Raw genomic sequence first — 20,550 nt, 5'->3', positions numbered from 1 at the left:
CTCTGTCTCTGAATGGTTATTTGCATGCGTATTTCCTAAAAGGGAGAAAGAAGGGGGGTGGCCTAGTACCTTTTACAGCCGCTGGCATTCATCTACTTTAGCTCTGGTTTCCGCAAGCTTGCTACTCTGCACATTAAAGGCTATCTTCTGGTGTTGTAACGACTGCCAGATTATGCAAATATAGTTTTATTCATCACTATCAGCTCCAGCTCCATGCGGGACATGAGAGAAGCCTCCCATAAGGATGGTAAAAACATCAAAAAACATCCAGGCACCCCCTGGGCAATGTCCTTGCAGATGGCCAATTCTCTCACACCAGTAGTGACTTGCAGTTTCTCAAGTCGCTCTTGACCTGAAAAAAAAAATCCTTAGAGGAATGCAAAGGGCAACTTTCTCTGAGAAAATCTTGCCAATAAAACTGCACGGTAGGGTTGCCATAAGTCAGAAAGCACACAGCAACAATAAGTTCTTTGAACTTAATATGTTTTTCATCTGAGTAAACATTCATAGATTTTCTTTGTTATTGCAACGTTCCTCTGAGTAAACATGTTGCTGCACATTACCAATCCAGGGTGGCAGAATTTTCATAATTAGTCACCTAATAATAAGGCCAAGTGCCTCCAGGTAGGCCTGTTCCCTGGGAAGAGTATCATCAGTGCAAATGAAGGGGGCAGATAATCCCAAAGCCAGAAGTAGCGAGTCAAGAGCAACAAGGAAGCTGTAACAGGCTGCCGAGTTTCTTAATGCTCCGGAGCACTGGTGTCAGGCTGGCATACTTTCATTCGACAGTTTCTTCCAGGTGCCGGGATCCAGGCCACCACACAAATATCGTCACTGTGTAAGCTCCGGCAAGGGAAAACTGGCGACATCACAAAGCTCCAGCCCACACACAGAAGAAACCGTCTAGTCCATCTGGAAAACAGCAAAACCCCACAGACGACCTGACCGTGTCTGTTTAGAAGTAGATCCAGGCTGGATGAATTTCCTCCAGACAATGAAAGGCTTTCAGCCCATTCATAATACTAAAGATCAGCTTTCTCCAGAACATAATAAGTACCTTTATAGGTCATTTGCCTCTGGTCACCAAAAGCAGAATTTAGCCCAGAGGGTTGCCTGCACAAATCTGCCACAAACATTTTACGTAATGGCTGGCTCAAGGAGATTATTATATTTCTCTCTCTCTCTGCCTTTTCCCTGCATTTGGACATTACCTACAGTGAGGAGCCTGACCCCAGAGCCAGCTGCATTTCAGGGGCACTGGATGATCTCTGGGCACCCCCTGCCACAAATGGCACTGGAGGATTACTCATGGGTTCCACAAGTGGCTGGTGCCTTTGTTTGCTGGCAGCAAAGTGGAATGCGGGCCCTTGGCACTGAATGAAAAGGGCATTTGTTTTGGGCTTTTTTGCCTTGGCACAAAATGAGCTGTGGAGATCTATATCACTGCAGGTGTGTAAAAGCATCTCCCACCTGGGAATAACAGTGCCTGGAAGATTTCGGAGAGTTGGTTTTAAATGCTGCTGACAACCTCACGAAATGGGAAATGGTACTATCCATGATGGCTGGACCCTTTTTAATATGCTCTACTGATGGAGAACTAATGGTGGACTCAAGTGAACAATGCTGGTTTGGCCCAGGTAAGATTTTGCTGAGGTCTGAAAAACTCGCATAAACCGGCCTGAGATCCCAATGCACAACTAGCTTCACATTGCAGAGAGGACTCCTGAAAAGCATCCTCTCACAACAGAAAGGCATGACTACCCAAGAGGAAGTTGCATCCACATGCTGTCCCTCTGGGACACTGATCAGATAATCACTCAGGGGAAGCTGGACCAACCACTCTAGTTTTTATCCTGTGTTAGGTAGGTGGTGGGTGTATGTAAGTGTAAGCAAATGATTTTGTCTAATTGGGTTGCTGTGAATTTTCCAGGCTGTATGGCCGTGTTCCAGAAGCATTCTCTCCTGATGTTTGCTCACATCTATGGCAGGCCTCCTCAGAGGTTGACCTCACACAACCTCTGAGGATGCCTGTCATAGATGTGGGCAAAACGTCAGGAGAGAATGTTTCTGGAACATGGCCATACAGCCCGGAAAACTCACAGAAACCTAATGATTCCAGCCTTGAAAACCTTCAACAAAATGTTGTCTTATGCTTGAATGGCATCTAATGTTGCCAACTATTAGCCACTCTGAGTTCCTCTACAAAGGAGAGAGGGTGGGATATAAAACACAGTAAATAAATACATAAATAAATAAGCAAGGCTTTTAATGCTTTTGGAATGTGCACCAAAACTATGCAAAAATTACAAAATAGCAACTGGAGGATGGATGTCTCATGGGGAATGCCATAGGGGCCATCCAGAGAGTTCCCTACAGCTGTGATCCCCAGTTTACTAAAGGCTTTCCAGTTTACATGACTCAGGTTTTCAAGGCCTTTGCCTCAGCACTTGTTTTCAGTAAACATACATTGACTCCAGAATGTCTTAAGTAATAATGAAGAGGTTATCAGGTGACAGATCTTAAGAAATCTCTGGTTTCACCCGTTTGCACCTGGGATTAAGGGACAACAAGATTTTTCAGGTCAGTGGACCTAATGTTCAATCTAAATCAGGGAACTCCTTGATAGGTTAAGGTAAAGGTTTTCCCCTGACATTAAGTCCAGTCGTGTCTGACTCTGGGGGTTGGTGCTCATCTCCATTTCTCTTGTTAAATCCAAAATGAATTAGTTATGGGAAGGATCCATTTTACAAACTTGACTGGAGTAACACAAAGCAGCAGCTGTGGCTGGAGAGTTTAAGGCAGGCAAATGGCCTTCAAGGTATTTTGGACTTCAACTTCCACAATTCCTAACAGCTGTAGGAGGGCCGAAGTTTGCCCATGCCAAGTTTAAGGCATGGCTAAGATAGGAGCCCCTGGTGGCACAGTGGGTTAAAGCACTGAGATACTGAACTTCTGATTGAAAGGTCACAGGTTCAAATTTGGGGAGTGGCATGAGCTCCCGTTGTTAGCCCCAGCTTCTGCCAACCTAGCAGTTCGAAACACATGCAAATGTGTGTAGATCAATAGGTACTGCTTTGGTGGGAAGGTAACAGTGCTTCATGCAGTCATGCTGGCCACATTACTTTGGAGACGTCTATGGACAATGCCAGCTCTTCGGCTTAGAATTGGAGATGAGTACCAACCCCCAGAGTCAGACATGACTGGACTTAATGTCAGGGGAAAACCCTTTACCTACTAGATGGTATTTGGCCCTCAATTCAGTTGTGGACTTCAGCTTCCATCATCCTTTTCCAAAGACCTTGCTGGGTAAACCTGACCAAAGTGGATGAGCAAAACTCCTGGCAGGCTGGCATTTCTTCTTCCCCTGTGATCTGGAAGAGGGATCAATGTCACCTTCCATAGCATTCATTCTCAGAGCCACACAGTGCAAGGCGGCTGAAAAACTCAACCCACTGGCAACGGACTGGGGCCAAACTCCAACCCTCTCACACCAGGCGTGTCCTGCCTGAGAATCAGCCCTTTGAATCCGAACATGACAGAGAACTGCCATTGAAATCACAACAGATGCTCCCCTCACCCCACACCTGGTGACACAATGGGTGCCAATAGGTCAGAGGTTCGAATCTGACGAGCTCCCGCTGTCAGCTCCAGCTCCACATGCGGGGGCATGAGAGATGGTCGAACATCCAAACACTGGGGCATTCCCTGGGCAACGTCCTTGAAGACGGCCAATTCTCTCACACCAGAAGCGATGTGCAGTTTCTCTAGTCACTCCTGACATGGGAAAAAAACCCCACCTCCAAATGGAAACTTTACTTGCTCAACTTTCGAAGTAGGAGTTAGTCATCCACAATTGAGAAGTCGACACCACCCTTCCTTCTGCGTGAGTCAATCCCCTCCACGGTGACACTGAAAGGAATTCTACACCAGGCATGGGCCTACTTGGGCCCTCCAGGCGTTTTGGACTCCAACTTCCACCATTCCTAACAGCCTCAGGCCCCTTCCTCCCCCCCCCCCCCCCCAGCCGCTTAATGTAGAATGAATGCACTTGCAAGGCACGGTTGGGAAGGATACGCCTTGTAAAACTCCAAATCCCAGGGTCTTGAGAGCGGGCAGTTCAAGTGGGGTCAGGCTGCATGCAACCTTCATACATCCCCAGAGCATGAGGATGAGCCTGGCCCTGAATGGGGACTGTGGCCGGACGCGGGCCCTTGAAAGCTCCGCCTCAGGCAGAGAAATGACTTGGGCCAGGGACTCCCCGGTGCCTGCCGCCTGGGGCTGCTCTGGGCGGGGCTACTGCGCCTCCTCCCGGGGGCCCCGCCCTCCCCGCGCCGCCGAGCCGGCGGGGGGGGGGGGGTGGGAGGGAAGGAGGGAGGGGAGAGGCCTCGCTGGGGAAGGCGGGGAAAGAGAGGACGGGGGGGGGGGGCAATCCCGGTGAGAGGGGACCGAGTCAGGTGCTGCCGGCAACTCCAGGTAAGGGCCCCACGGGGAAGTCGCGGCGTGACTATAGAATGAGCCCAGTTTCGACGCCACTTTGACTGCCCTGGCTCAGTTCTGTGAGATCCTGGGAGTTGTCCTTTAGTGAGACACTCTTGGGCAGAGAAGCAGAAAGACCTTGGAAAACTACAGCTCCCCCGAATCCAGAGCGAGAGAGCGAGCGAGAGGGAGGGACATAGAGAGAGAGGGAAAAACATGATTTGTCGGGTTTGTTTTACTGTCTCGAAAACGGGCACCAGGACAACGTGGAACATCCCACAGTTGTTTTGGTCTTGAACCAGAGAAGCAGGAGAGGGAGTTGTGACCAGCGAATCAAAGGTGGTCCCAGTGGTGATCGGCACACTGGATGCAGTGCCTAAAGACCTTGGCCTGCACTTAAACACAATCAGTACTGACAAAATTGCCATCTGCCAGCTGCAAAAGGCCACCCTACTGGGATCTGCACGCATTATTCGCCAATACATCACACAGTCCGAGAGACTTGGGAAGGGTCCGACGTGTGATCCAATACAATAATCAGCATAGTGACCTTGTTTGCTGTGTTTTAATCTTGTTATGTTTCAAATAATAATACTTTATTTATAGGGTGCCCTATCTCCCCTAGGGGAATGCGTTGTTGAAGGCTTTCATGGCCAGAATCACTAGGTTGCTGTGAGTTTTCCGGGCTGTATGGCCATGTTCCAGAAGCATTCTCTCCTGACATTTCGCCTACAACCCTCCTCAGAGGTTGAGAGGTCTGTTGGAAACTAGGCAAGTGGGGTTTCTATATCTGTGGAACAATGTCCAGGGTGGGAGAAAGAACTCTTGTCTGCTTGAGTCAGGTGTGAATGCTACAATTGGCCAGCTTGATTAGCATTGTAGCCTTGCAGCTTCAATGCCTGTCTGGTTACTGCCTGGGGGAATCCTTTGTTGGGAGGTGTTAGCTGGCCCTGATTTACTCTTGTCTCAATTCCCTTGCTTTTTGAGCATTGCTCCTTATTTACTGTTCTAATTTTAGAGTTTTTTTTTAAATACTGGTAGCCAGATTTTGTTCATTTTCTTGGTTTTTTCCTTTCTGTTGAAATTGTCCACCTGCTTGTGAATTTCAGTGGCTTCTCTGTGTAGTCTGACATGGTAGTTGTCAGAGTGGTCCAGCATTTCTGTCTTCTCCAATAATATGCTGTGTCCAGGTTGGTTCATCAGGTGCCCTGGGAGACTTCAGTTTTTGCTCCTGAAGGGAAAAAGAGAAACTCTTTCCACTTGACTTCAGTATGGATTTCTCCATAATAGTAGTGCCAGCCTATGCAGGTCTAGTCAGCATTACATCCCACCAGATTCAATGGGCCTTGCTCCCCATCAAGGCAGAATTTGGAGGAAAGTTAACATTTAGAACTGCAGTTATCCCAATCCTTTAACTAGCACGGCCCCTGTCTCAACATGCCTGCCCTCTTCTCCTTCTATGAAGACTGTTGCTATTGAATATAGTCACGTAAAACATCAAATTGGAAAAATTGCAGTGCGAGTTTAGAAGGATTCTGGAGCCTGCAGTCCAAAACAAGTTTCTCAAATGATGCAGATGGATGTAAAGGTGCAAGGGACTAGAAGAAGAATGGGGAAATCCGTGGCCAGATGTTGCTGAACTGCAGTTCTCAACAGACCTAGCCAACATAGTGTGTGTCTACACCAGGCATGGACAAACTTCGGCCCTCCAGGTATTTTGGACTCCAACTCCCACAATTCCTAACAGCCTCAGGCCCTTTCCTTTCTTTCCTATACTTTTTCACTTAAGCGACTGAGGGGGAAAGGGAGGGGCCTGTGGCTGTTAGGAATTGTGGGAGTTAGAGTCCAAAATACCTGGAGGGCTGAAGTTTGCCCATGCCTGGTCTATACTATGTTGGCTAGGACTGAATGTAGTTTCACACCACTGGAACTGCCATGGCTCAATGCTAGGATATCATGGAAGTTGTGGTTTTACAAGGTCTTTAGCCTTCTCTGCCAAAGAGTACTGGTGCTTTATAAAACTACAATTCCCAGGATTCTGTAGCATTGGGCAGTGCAAGAAGAGGTGTGAAGCTGCATTCATTCTACTGTGTATAGATGCACCCAGAGTGAGGAATGTTGCGAATGCTGTGAGCTGCAGCATCTGGTGGGCTTTGGGGAGTGTCCAACTCTCAAAGAAGTCCTTTCTCTTGGGCTGGCCTTCTGCGAAAGCCAGGCGCTCGCACATGCTCAGAGGAGCTGCTTCTGAATTGTTGCTTCCTATGCTCTGAGGTGTGGAGAAACAGGTTTGGTGAGAGGGAGAGCCGGGAATAAATGACGCTGTGCCAGCTGGATTCAACCCGGTGACTTTTGAAAAGGAAGGACCTTGGAATTGGGAAGATGTGTTGATGAGCATTGTGTATTTGTGTGTGTCTGCAGGCAGTTTTCATTTGGTGGGAGCTGAGAACGGAGACCAATTGAAAGCAGCTTGGATGTGTTGATTTCAGCCAGTGACAAGCTCTCTTGGGTTTCTCCTAGGACCACACAGCCAAACGTTCATGTGAAGATTTGACCCAGAGTGACTGGAGATCTCTCCTGAGGAGGAAGACTTAGGACTGTCGCAATTTAAAAAGGTACATTCAACACATTGTCACGTGTTATCTGTCATCTATAAAAAAGCAGGGATTGGAGTGGGGAGGGGAAAGAAAATGGGTAACTTAATACCACAAGGGATATTTAGCCCAGCTCAACTCCACTGTTGCACTGGGTGAAAAGTAGCTACTATCAGATAGGTATGAAAATATAAGAACAGAGAGATTCCAAAGTCCTTATTGTTGGTAGTACAGGCTGTCCCCAAGTTGCAGGCAAGGCAGGTTCTGTAGGTTTGTTCTTCAGTTGCATTTGTATGTAAGTCAGAACAGGCACATTTTTGAAGTGTAACTCCAGCCAATAAGCATGTTTGATAGCATAGGGAAGGGTTAACATATTTGTGGTGTTTCTTATGCTCAGAAAATTTTGCCTCACTTTCTGTCCCTGTAATAATTGGATTTTGAAAAATTTGGCTTGTGGTGGAAACAGATTGGAGAGAAAGGTTCAGTGGAGACACCTTTTCCCCATACTAAGAGTCTAAGTCAGATGTTTGTAACTCAGGGACTAGGAGCCCCCGTGGCACAATGGGTTAAACCTTTGCCGGTAGGACTGAATACCAACAGGTCGGAGGTTCGAATCTGGGGAGAGCATGGATGAGCTCCCTCTGTCAGCTCCAGCTCCCCATGTGGGGACATGAGAGAAGCCTCCCACAAGGATGGTAAAACATCAAAACATCCAGGTGTCCCTTGGGCAACGTAGTAGATGGCCAATTATTTCATACTAGAAGTGACTTGCGGTTTCTCAAGTTGCTCCTGACACACACCCTCAGGGACTGCCTGTAAATGACCAAAAAAGCACAAAATTGTGTGTAAGATTTCCGCGCTATTCAGAACTCTTCAAAATTAGGTGGGGAAGGGAGGGTGCACCTCTAGACTGTTAAATGAATGCACGTCACTTTACGTCACTTTAATGGCCATGGCTTAGTGCTATGGAAAACTGGGAGTTGTAGTTTGGTGAGGCACCAGCACTCTTTGACAGAGAAGAACTTGTAAAACTACAACTCCTATGATTCCATAGCACTGAGCCATGGCAGAAAAAGTGATGTCAGATTGTATGAACTCTACAATGAATATGCACCCATTATGTAGTGAACATGCTGTTTGCTTTTTACAGGCCATTAACCATTGCTTTCCTCAGTTTTCTTTCTGATTGGGAAGTCATTTTCCTCACTGGCCAAGGCAGGAGAGATAAAAAGGGAAATTAGTAGATAAGTAAAAGAATGTAACTGAGGTGGAAAGGGACAAACACCTCCTTTTTCTTTGTGCTGTTGCTGACAATCCCTTTAATGCTTTACTCTTTGCCTGTTTTTGGAGGAAATCAGTGTGGGTAACTGATTGGGGGCTATGTGGGTAACTTTCATGTGTTTAGTGGGTTCCTTCACCCCACAACTTGGCTTGCTCCAGGAGTGGGAATCATGGAGCCTTCCAGATGTTGTTGAGCCACAACTCCCATCAACTTTAGCTATCATATGGATGCTGGGAGTTGTAATCCAGCACCTTAGGTGGACCTTCAGATCTCATGCCCTACTTACAGGGGTTTGGAGAGAGTAAAGTAGAATGTAGTTTATTCTAGATTGGACAAAGATGAGGAAGCGGGGAGCTAAGGGCATGTACAGTATGTTTTATCCATACTACCCCTCTTGTTCATAATATATCTTACCGTAATTTACCCTAACCAATTGTGGAATACATTTGCTAAAGTTCTAGCATCTGTCCCTGGGACTGTTCAAGGCTGAAGGACCATACAGTTTAACTTAAGGGCTTTAAGCATGTTGCTGCCCCCTAGAGGATTTGGTCAGGAGTACCTGAACTAAGACGGTTTTGCCCCCCCCCCCCCCGCGCTTTGCATTGCTTCTCCCCCTTGGAAAGGATGCATTGGATGTTCACACTGCTCCAGGGACCCCACTTCCACACAAAACGGTCAGGAACTAAACTCAGCAGGAGGGGATTTTGCTCTTTCCTTGGCAGTCATTTGTAATGTGTGTCTGTGGTGCTTTAAACCCATCTTTGTGCATTAGGATCCTGCTTGATATTGAAAGTTAAGCAGGATCAGTCCTGGTTAGTGTTTAGATGGGAAATCACAAATGCATATCAGCCGACACTGTAGCCCAGTGATTTCCAACCTTTTTTAAAACCAGGGACCACTTTGACCAGGGACCACTCTCCAACAGTAGTACCAAAAAGGTTACGAATCAGTTTTTGGTCATCTTTAGATTCAGTTTGGTTATTTGGGGTACTGAATTAAAAATTGCATTAGATAGATCACATCAGTTCTAGTTTCTGATACAGAACATGAGCCATCCAGTAGTCACCATCTGCTCACCCACAGAAAATCACATTTAATAAGCCTCGGCGCTATAAGAGGGTTTCACAAGATCAGTTTCTCTCGTTGCAATGGTGTAGTAATGGTGAGGCTGTGGACTATATTTTAGTTCTTGCAGACCACTGGTGGTCCATGGACCACAGGTTGGGAACCACTTCTGTAGCCTATATTTCAGAGAAATGAACCTGGAAAACCATCTCTTGCCTAAGAAAATTCTCTGATACTCTTGGGATTGTCAAACTCCACAGGCAACATGAAGGCACACACAATCTTCCACATACTTGCACTCATACCATGCAAACACCTAGCAGAGAGGCTGCGTTGAACTGTGCTTGGAAGTTTGCTAGTCAGAAGCCCTACCTGCAGAAAGAAAGAGATTGCTAAGAGGAGGCCTTGGCTTTGTTTGCTCTCAAGAGGAGGAAGTTAAACCCATTTGGGTCTCTCCTCGGGGGAAGCAAATATGAATTCACCACCTGTATATTTAAAAGTCACAGGGAGTCATATTTGTGTTTCCAGGATCTGACTGTATCAGATGCTTTGCTCTTTGCTTTGCATGAAAAAGATTTTGATTAGTTTGTGGTGGCTGTAGCATGAGTCTCTCAAGGGTGTACCTACTCAGAGGAGGGCAAAATGAGAACATTTCTCGCTGCAAAGAAGAGTCCTATCTTCCCAAAAAAAGATTTTTTCTTTTAATCTCCTTTTTTAAGCATTGCAGAGGGTGTGTTACACCTTAAGCTAGTCAGTCCCTTGGTCAGTTTGCCTCTTTTGTGTTTTTGGGAGCCTAAACTCCTGTTTCTAAATGCACAACCAGGGGCAGCTCAACTCATTACGCAAAGTAAGCATTTGCAGTATAGATGATTTTGCCCAGGGGCGCTCTTGAGGTAAAATAGACCTTGACATATGAGAGTTGGAGTTACTGGGATGTATAGTTCACCTACAATCAAAGAGCATTCTGAACTCCACCAATGATGGAATTGAACCAAATATGGCACACAGAACTCCCGCAATGAACAGAAAATATATATCAGTGATTGGTTGTGGGGGGGGGGGGGGGGCGCCAAAATACTGTTTGCTTACCGTGCAGCTGCACCCTCATAGGAACTATTATGTAGCAAAAAAGTCCCCCTCAAAGGGAGTCTTTTTTCACCATATAATAGTTGCCACCATATAATAGTGTGACCATGATGTGGTCAAATATGGTATATTTGAGAGGGGGGATACATGAGAATGATGAAAGGGGCATTTGGGAGCTGAGTGGGCAGGAGTTAGGGGTAGCATGTAATGGAATCAGAACCTCTGGATCTTGTCCACAGTTTTAGGGAGATTGACGGGAAATGGAAAGAAGTAGAAGACAGGATTCCCTGTTAACATAGCATTGTGCTTCTACTTCTCTGGATATAATTTTGAGCTAAACTTAAAAGCTGCTCCAAAACAAAAAATGTCTAATTATAAAATGCTCTGTAGGAAGAAACTGACAGGAGAAGAGATGATAACCGGAGCACTTTGGGAATTATCTCTATTCTGAGAGATCTTCCCACTGAAAATTACAAGACCAACTGTATAAATGCCCAACGTCTCTCAAACACAAGATTATCCTAATGGTTGAATCTGGACTTCTCCCTCCTTTGCCTGCCTGCCAGCTCCCTCTTAATTGCAATCTACAGAAGCGTTTGCATGGCTGCATTGGTTCCCACACAGGACACAGCTTTATGGAGACATTGGCAATTTTAGCTGACCAGACATGTTCTTAAGCAGGAATTTCGGGTAGGGCTAGGCCTACCATTATTCAGAATCAGGCAGTCGCCTCAGGCTGTAGGAATGGGTTGGCATAAAATGGGAGCACATTGTTCTTCACTTTGTCATTACTGCATATTAATGGCAAGAAGGTATGAAATAAATAATGAGATTCTCTGCATCATAAGCCAAAATATGTTGGCTGGCTTTGGAGCAAGGGGAAAGCAGAGGAAAGCAGGAGAAAGCAAAGGTAACCATCTTCCCTTGTCTTCTGGGATGGCCAGCCATCCCATTCCCTGTCTTTTGCCCGTCTTTCCCCATTTTAAGTCATTTGGACTCGGAAACGGATCCCTACTGGAAGTGCCTTTAAATCATGTGGTGGCCTCAATGGGACCCGGGGGGTGGAAAGGGTCAATTTCTTTTCCTAAGTGCATCAAAACAAAGCCAGAAGTCCAATGGATCTTGTGGCACAATGTAAAATAATGTGTAATTCACATTTGATCAGCCCACACATTGCTTTGCCAGAGAAAGAAAATATGCCACACAGGTGAACAGTGAAGAACAAATAGTTTAGTCTTCATCATTCAGAACAGCATATGTACAATGTGATCAGCTGCATCAACTCATATAATGTCCTTTTATGAGAGATTTGAAATGTTTTTTTCTTTGTCCATATGGAGATACTCCTTCAGCAGCTCATTAAGCAAGGGCACACGCCAAACTCTGTCTCTCTGCTTCTCTCCCTGCTCCTGCTAGCACCTGCATAGCTCAAGCCTGAACAAAAATGTAACAGTATCCAAAAGTCCCAGGTTCAATCATCTCCCCGGTCATTGCCCGACCAATCAGCTTCATGCATCTTATTTTACAGTTGACACACACATACTTATTGATTCCTTGCATGCTTCAACAGATCTGATGAGGTCCAGTCACCTTGGGAAGGATGTTATTTTGAAAGTTCTGGCTCAGGCAACAAAACGCTTCAGGGCATCCCTGAGGAAGAGCATATGCAGGGCTGTAAGCAAAGATATTTCTACTGGGGAACGAGACTAGAAATCTAATAGCAAGAGATGCTCTGTCCCTTAGGCAATATGTAAAAATAATATTTTTGTTTGTTATCATCATTTATTTATATAGCACCATCACTATACATGGTGCTTTATAAGTAAAGCAACAGCAACACAGTTTCCGGCCCTCAGGCTTGCAATATAATTAAGACTCAACACAAAAGGAAAAAAGATGGCACTCTGTTAAGGAATTAAGTTCAATGGATGCTGCCTTTTCTTCTCTCCCTCCAAACTAGTAGCCAAGATTTTCTTCCTAGTATGTGAGCTGCATTTTGTCATTTCTGAAAGGCAATGAAGCTTTCCTGGGTGGGTGAGAGAAAATTGGCAACAAAGGAGAAAAATGCAGAATGATTACTGGCAATAAACTGCAGGGCCCACATCATAATAATAGTTTATTATTTGATGTTCTCTCCATCATCCATGACCACAAATGGACAACTCTGGTTGCTGTGGAAAAAGTAACAATCTACGTTTTGTTGCTATTGTGGCTGATTTTGTACCTTTTCTTGATTCTGGCCTTAATCATCCATTTAGATTAGCAATACTCAGGAAAAGGGTTGATTCCATAGCTCCATATATTATGGATGCCAGCTTCCCTGCCACTTCTAATAGCCTAGGAAGGTGGACCATATGGCTTTCCAGATGTTGAGCTCCAGACCCTAGCATCCCTCATTATTAACGTCGGTCAAATAATTCATGAGAGACCACATGTTTCCCTTTTCTGCAATAACCTTTGCTTGGAAGTGCCCTAGCACTAGTTTGGTCTAGATTTTAGCATCCTTCCACAGATAGCAGACTTCTCATGCTTGTCAACAGACCTGACCAATACAGTGTATTCTGAATCTACACCAAATTATTTTTGGATTTGTTGCTTTGGTAGAGTCAAGGTAGTACTATGTGGTTAAACATCCTTGAAATCACATACCGTTGAGGGTCTGGTGTACAATAAGAAAACATTGGTATAGGCCCAGTCCATCAAGAATTCCTTCTACAGACATCTACATGTAGTATATTAATAGTGAAACTGATGTTGTGATCCTAAAGCCTTAGGAGCCAGGTTTCTTGGGCATTCAGTTTTCTGCCATGCTGTTCTCTCCTGGCCAAAAGCTGAGCAGTGCAGTTTTCAGGATTGGATAGAAGGACAAGATGAAATTATGGTCAAGATCACCATAGGCAGGGGCCCCATGCATTTCAAGAGAAGCCAGTGTTGACGGAAATTAGATTAGCAGAAAGGGAAATGAAACAGGCAGTATTGTGTGCTAATGCGGTCCAAAACCAGATCTTGTTCTTAGATTGTGACACGAATGATGGCCTGGGAGGCAAACTTCATAGTCTCACTTCCTTGTTTAACTTTGGTACATTTGTGTCCTTCTCCTGATTGCTGTAATGTATGTAAAGCCAATGGGATTTTGGCCAAGGAGTGTAGTGTCTAGATCCAGGGAAGTCATGCTACCCCTCTATTCTGCCTTGGTCAGACCACACCTGGAATCACACTGTGTCCAATTCTGGGCACTGCAATTGAAGGGAAATGTTGACAAGCTGGAATGTGTCCAGAGTAGGGAGACTAAAATGATCAAGTTTCTGGAGAACAAGCCCTTTGAGGAGCAACTTAAAGAGCTGGGCAAGTTTAACCTGAAGAAGAGAAGGTTGGGAGGAGACATGACGAGGACCATGTACAAATATGTGAGGGGTAGTCATGGAGAGGCGGGAGCAGGCTTGTTTTCTGCTGCTCCAGAGACTAGGATGTAGAACAATGGCTTCAAACTACAGGAAAGGAGATTCCACCTGAACATTAGGAGACTGTGAGAGTTGTTCAGTAGTGGAACTCTCTGCCCTGGACTGTGGTGGAAGCTCCTTCTCTGGAGGCTTTTAAACAGAGCCTGGGTGGCCATTTGCTGGGGGTGCTTTGGATGCAATTTTCCTGGTTCTTGGCAGGGATTTGGACTGGGTAACCCATGAGGTCTCTTACAACTCTATGATTCTAAGATTCTATGTGTTGATGTATTGACAAAACAGCTACTATAGCAACCAGAATATCAGAGACCATTATGTTCCATGGGCTACTCTATTCCATGGGAAGAAACTAACTATGAAGTTATGGCTTTATCTGTTGTGGGATTCCCTTTTAATAGGCTTCAACCATAGTCCAGATATATGGAAGATGCCTCTGTTAGGCCCTCTGCTATCCAGCCCTATGCCAAAATAAAGGATCTTAGCACAAGCTATCAGAAACAAGATCACTCTTCTGTTTCAACCAAAGATTAGATCTTTCTACTGGTAGTGCTGAAAGAGAGATCAACTGTCATCATGGATGTAGTTGGGTGAGTGAGCAGTACATGTTTTACTAGATGAGGAAGATCTGAGAATGGCAGTCTCTGAGGCTTTTTTGTAGGTAATAATTATGGTATCATCTTCACAGACAGATTTCATCACTGGTAGTGAATTGTAGCTCTTTTATCACTGTGATTGTGAATCTGCTTTGAACCTTAGTCTTTAAAGGAGGCATCTAAAGATCTGAACCCATTCCAGGATTGGGTTCAGCATCTTGAACAGATCCATCAAAATTCAAAGTAAAACTTGGGTGGAGAATTTAATACCTTACTGACCTGGAAGCCACCAACTACTGTGGCCAGCTAGATGTTTTGAGTTCCCTTCTGGGGAGATAAAATGGGGGTATAAATAAATATAATCGATAAATAAACTACTTCTGATTTAGGGGAAATTTGGCCCACAATATAGCTCCCACAATTCCTTACCATTGGCCATGGTGGCTGGGGCTAGTGTGAGTGAAAGGCCAAAGTGTCAGCAGGGCCAAATTTTCTCTTCCCCGTGACTGTTGCTGTGTAATACTGTCAGGCATTATAATGTATAATCTTCCAAGTTGATTGCAAAACAAATTGCTTGTATTTCCAAAGGCTTGAACTGTCGCATTCTTGCTATTTTGTTCATGTTATTTTTACATTCATTGCAAAATGTTGATATTATCTAGGATTGATCTCTTTGTGATCTAATTAATTCATTAAATAGAGGTTCATTAAAAAACCCCAAAGAGCATCTATCCAAGTTATCTTCATCTTTTTTCATTTAGTTTTAAGAACAATTCCTCCCATGTTAGAAAGCAGGAACATTTTTTTCTGTATTTCTGAAATGTGGGATTGGGCTTTCCAGATGTTGTAGGAGTCTTCCCTTGGCTCATTTTTGAGCTGTGTTTGGTTGAATCCATAGATGCTGAATCTGTGGATATGGTTTTGTATTACCAAATGTGAAGTTGAGGCGTGGCTATTTCATCTGTGTTTGAGTGGTCATCTCAGAGTTTCTTATGTAACTTTGTTGCTGGCCTTTATTGGGTATTCTAAATGTTTTTGGATAAATAAAAGCCATGCTTTATTGCCTTCCAGCAATCTTAAAGGAACATGTGTTTTCCTGATTCTAAGATAAGCACCCTTGTTGGTAGATGCATCAGAAAGCCAGTAGTGAACACGAAATGTGTACAGGGAATCTTTATGGCAGGAATGAGTAGCCTGTATGACCAAATAAGCTGTAGTAACTCCATGCTCTGTCAGTTATACTGTTGCTTCTCTTGATTGGAGAAAGGCAGGACAATAGATAGAGAGAGAGAGAGAGAGAGAGAGAGAGAGAGATGTGATGGAACGTGAAATCAAATAACTTTAGCACCTCTGCTTATATGACTACCGTAACTGCTAAGGGTAAGATCCTGCTGCATCCAATGGCCGGGGAGAATTTGCCTAATTTTGCTTTCTTTTTCCATCAAGTGTAAAGTGATCTAAGATAGAAAAGAATTGGGAAACTTTAATTCCCTAGAGCAGTTACTCCAATGTTGACATCTCCAGCTCTGTTGGAGTCCAACTCCTACTGCCTCCAGGCAGCATAGCCATTGGTCGTCCTGACATGATGAGGAGAACTGCATCCCAGCACACTAAGAAGATTTGGAGGACACTGAAGGGTCTACCCTTTCCCATGTGTATTACTCAGCTACCTCATATTAAACGTGGCATTTATGAAAGAGGGAGACACTTCAGACATCAGATATTCTAACCCCTTCCTCCCTTTTGTTTGTTTGTTTATATTTTGGTAGACAGTATGATCCCGGTGGCCGAATTCAAGCACTTCACAGACCAGCAGCCTGCTTTCAAGGTTCTTAAGCCATGGTGGGATGTATTGGCTGAGTACATCACCATTGCCATGCTGATGATAGGCGTTTTTGGTTGCACTCTGCAAGTAAGTATGTATAGGAGAATCCTACCTGGTAGTCTAGTGGGACTTTGCACAGTGTCACTGGGAAATATTACATTGGTTGTGGCAGGGAAGAGCCTAGAGTTTGGGGGACACTTTGGGCAGGTTTGGAAAAGAACAAGTGAATGGTCTAGTGCAGAAATTGTCAACATTTTCAGCCCAAGTGTAGCAGTAGCACTGCAGAGACGACTAGGTTTCCTACAGCCAATTGCTTGTGGGTAAGAGGCCCTTTCGAAATGATATTGTACAGGCTCAGTAACTTAGACAGAGTTAGCCAAGAAAGTGCAAAAATAAGAGTTAAAAGTATTACTTTTGGTGTGTAATGAAGAGGCAAATATTAAACTATTGTACTCTCACCCTCTCCCATAGCTATACAAATACTAGAATTAGTCTTGTTTGACTACACATGCAGTAGAGTTGAAACGATAGCAGTGAACTAGCAGGTCACTGAGGAGGTTGCAAACTTTTAGTGCTCCCCATGCTTTTAAACTAAAATACACATCCTTAGAAATAAAAAGCAATGATTACCTAGTCTGTCAGGGACAGTTATTCTAGCCAGCATCACTTCCTGCTATTCTATTTTTTGACCTGTGCATAGGATTTTTATAACCTTTCCAAAATATAATCTTCCATATGCAACCTGAAGTAGTTTTTGTGTGTGTGTGTTGGGGGGGGGGGGGGGTGTGCAGCCAAATATTTTCCAAGTTTTATATATCATTCTCTTCCACTGGGTTTTGCTGTCTCACATTCTTTTCTCTTCTTTGCTATCATGGCATGATAGGTGATACATGATAAGATTATCTGCCTTCCCAACCATGTTCCCAATGGCACAGCCTCCACTGATGTAACCTGTGAAGATTTCACCAAGAGGAGAATCAACGCCTCTCAACCAATGGAAAGCCCTGCCTACCAGGTAATGAGTGGACGACGAAACAACCTGGATCTGCAACAGTACAGCTATATCAACCAGATGTGCTATGAGTCAGCCCTTCATTGGTATGCCAAGTACTTCCCTTACCTTGTCGTCATCCACACCCTTATCTTCATGGTGTGTGCCTCTTTTTGGTTCAAATTTCCTGGGACCAGTTCAAAGATTGAACATTTTATCTCCATTCTGAGCAAGTGCTTTGACTCACCCTGGACTACTCGAGCCATCTCAGAAGTCTCTGAGGAGGAGAATGGAACTTCAGAGCAAATGGGTCGGAGAAAGAAAATTAGTGTTTCCAGTGAGGCAACAGAGCTTTCCCCCTTGAAGGGCTCTATTTCAGAGAAGAAGGTTACTGAGTCCCCCTCCTCAATAAGCTTGTTGGACAAAAAGGAAGGTGAGCAGGCCAAGGCTCTCTTTGAAAAGGTGAAGAAGTTCCGACTCCACGTCGAACAAGGAGACATCCTTTACACCATGTACATCCGCCAAACTATTCTCAAAGTCTGCAAGTTTTTAGTCATCACTGTCTACAATGCAATCCTGGTTCCCAACATTAGCTTCATTGTGCCATGCAGTATCAAGATGGAGGATATGACAGGCTATGAGCATTTCTGTTGCAATCACACCAAAGCCCATCTGTTCTCTAAGCTGGCAATCTGCTACATCTGCTTCCTTGGTATCTATGGCATGACTTGTCTCTATACACTCTACTGGCTCTTTCACCGACCACTCAAAGAGTACTCTTTTGACTTTGTACGTGAGGAGACAGGCATCTGGGACATCCCTGATGTCAAGAATGACTTTGCCTTCATGCTCCACCTCATCGACCAGTACGATTCCCTGTATTCCAAGCGCTTTGCTGTATTCCTCTCTGAGGCCAGTGAGTTCAAGCTGAAACAACTCAACCTCAGCCATGAGTGGACGATAGAGAAGCTGCGACAGAAGCTACAGAAGAATGTGCATGACCGGCTGGAGCTCCATCTCTTCATGTTGCCTGGATTGCCTGATACTACTTTTGAGCTGACTGAGGTGCAGGCCCTGAAGCTCGAGCTCCTCAAAGATTTTACTTTCCCAAACTCTGTGACTCAGTTGGTCAACCTTCAGGAGCTTGCGTTGATTAACAGTCCCGTTAAGCTGAATTTCACATCTTTGATGTTTTTCCGTGAACACCTGAAAGTGATGCTTGTCAAGTTTGATGATATAAAAGATATACCAGTATGGACTTACAACCTGAGGGGATTGGAAGAGTTGCACATTATGGGACACTTTAACCCAGAGATGAACCGGGCGGGGAATCTAGAATGCATGCGTGAACTAAGGAGCCTGAAGGTCCTGACACTGCATAGCAACATGTCCAAATTGCCACCCAGTGTGGCTGATCTGGCTACTCATTTGCAAAAGCTCAGGATCCACAATGATGGGACTAAGCTGGTGACCCTGAACACCCTCAAGAAACTCTTCAATGTACAGGAATTGAAGCTGATAAACTGTAGCTTGGACCGCATCCCCCATGCTGTCTTCAGTCTGGTCAACCTGCAAGAGTTAGACCTGAGGGACAACCAACTGTATACTATTGAAGAGGTCCTGAGCTTCCAGCATTGCCGCAAGTTAACATGCCTCAGACTTTGGCACAACCACATTGCCAGCATCCCTGACCATATACGCAAGCTGAAGTCCTTAGAGCAGCTTGACCTTAGCCACAACCGGATCGAGGCCCTCCCTGCTCAGCTGTTCTTGTGCACCAAGCTGAACTATTTGGACCTCTCCCACAATAACATCCAGGTCATTCCTCCTGGGATGGGAGTTTTACAAAGCCTCCAGTATTTTTCCATTTCACACAACTTTTTAGAGGTGCTGCCTGCTGAAGTCTTCTTCTGCAAAAGGCTCAAGGTTCTCAAACTTGGGCACAACAAACTGCGGCACCTCTCTGACCGCATCAGCTGGCTACCTTTGCTCTCCAGGCTGGAGCTGAAGGGAAACAACCTGGATATCCTGCCCCGGGAAATTGGCCAGTGCGCAGCCCTCAAGCGTAATGGCCTTGTGGTGGAGAACACCCTTTACGAGACATTGCCTTTAGAAATTAGGGAGAAAATGGAGAAAGAATGATGGGGAAAATCGCAGGCGAGATAAGGAAGGTGGGTGGAAACCTCTCAAGTGTTGACCAAACTGTTATGGCACATGGAGAGATCTGGCTGAGTCTGGTGCCCATGTGTTCTAATTTAGAGAGTGTCCCACTCTCCCCCCCCCCCCCACCCCACCCATGGTGTCAGCCCAGAGTGGACTTGGCAAGAGAAGCAAAACTCCATCGCTGGCTGGAATCAGGATAGGAATGGAAAATGTTCATCCTGGGAGGCAGAGGGAAGGATTGTCAAACCTCCTGAATTCAGATGGAATGAAAGCCCAGCAAAAAGACACAATGTAGCAAACAACTCTTTTAAAAACAAAAACAGTAAAACAAGTAACAAATTATTCATAAGAGAGAATTGGTTGTACTAAACCAAATCATAATTATAGTTATTTTTATACATGTGTGTGTATGTGTACTTTTTGAAATATTCTGGGGCTTTGTTATACTTTTTTGTTTGCATGGTTTCATACATTCTTATCTACTTATTCCTCTGCCCACCTAATATGGCTTTTGCTTCCATTGAACACTTTAAATTTTATTTAGAGATGCTGTTTGCCACATTTATTGCCTATAGACTGTTTGGTGCTGGGGAGACTCTCTACAGCAGTGGTTCTCAACCTTCCTAATGCTGTGACCCCTTAGTACAGGTCCTCATGTTGTGGTGACCCCCAACCATAACATTATTTTCATTGCTACTTCATAACTGTAATCTTGCTACTGTTATGAATTGTAATGTAAATATCTGATATGCAGGATGTATTTTCAGTTACTGGACCAAATTTGGCACAAATATCCGATACGCCCAAAATTTGAATACTGGTGGGGTTGGGGTCATTTGGTCATTTGGTAATGCTGGAGTTGCTGGGATTTATAGTTCACCTTAAATCAAAGAGCCTTCTGAACTCCATCAATGATGGAATTGAATCAAACATGGCACACAGAATTCCCATGACCAAGAGAAAATATTGGGAAGGTCTGGTGGACATTGACCTTGAGTTTTTGGAGTTGTAGTTCACCTA

General features: G+C 44.7%; 1 protein-coding gene across 2 annotated transcripts; it reads left to right on the top strand.

Annotated features, from left to right (window-relative positions):
• Nucleotides 1-4,390: 4,390 nt before the first annotated feature.
• On the top strand, nt 4,391-19,899 carry LOC132768724 (volume-regulated anion channel subunit LRRC8E-like). 2 transcript variants are annotated; one of them, XM_060764900.2, is made up of 4 exons: nt 4,391-4,473; nt 6,994-7,088; nt 16,325-16,463; nt 17,260-19,899. In XM_060764900.2, the coding sequence occupies exons 3-4, from the start codon at nt 16,326-16,328 to the stop codon at nt 19,507-19,509; spliced, it is 2,388 nt and encodes a 795-aa protein (XP_060620883.2). In that variant the 5' UTR covers nt 4,391-4,473; nt 6,994-7,088; nt 16,325; the 3' UTR covers nt 19,510-19,899. The 2 variants fall into 2 exon arrangements, with proteins under 2 accessions (XP_060620883.2, XP_060620882.2); XM_060764899.2 differs by having other exon boundaries at nt 16,321-16,463.
• The last annotated feature ends 651 nt before the right edge of the window (nt 19,900-20,550 follow it).

The sequence above is a fragment of the Anolis sagrei genome, chromosome 2 (assembly GCF_037176765.1).
Source record: "Anolis sagrei isolate rAnoSag1 chromosome 2, rAnoSag1.mat, whole genome shotgun sequence".
Lineage (NCBI taxonomy): Eukaryota > Metazoa > Chordata > Lepidosauria > Squamata > Dactyloidae > Anolis > Anolis sagrei.
Note: the sequence above shows the minus strand (reverse complement) of the source record. Positions and strands in the feature narration are given on the sequence as shown.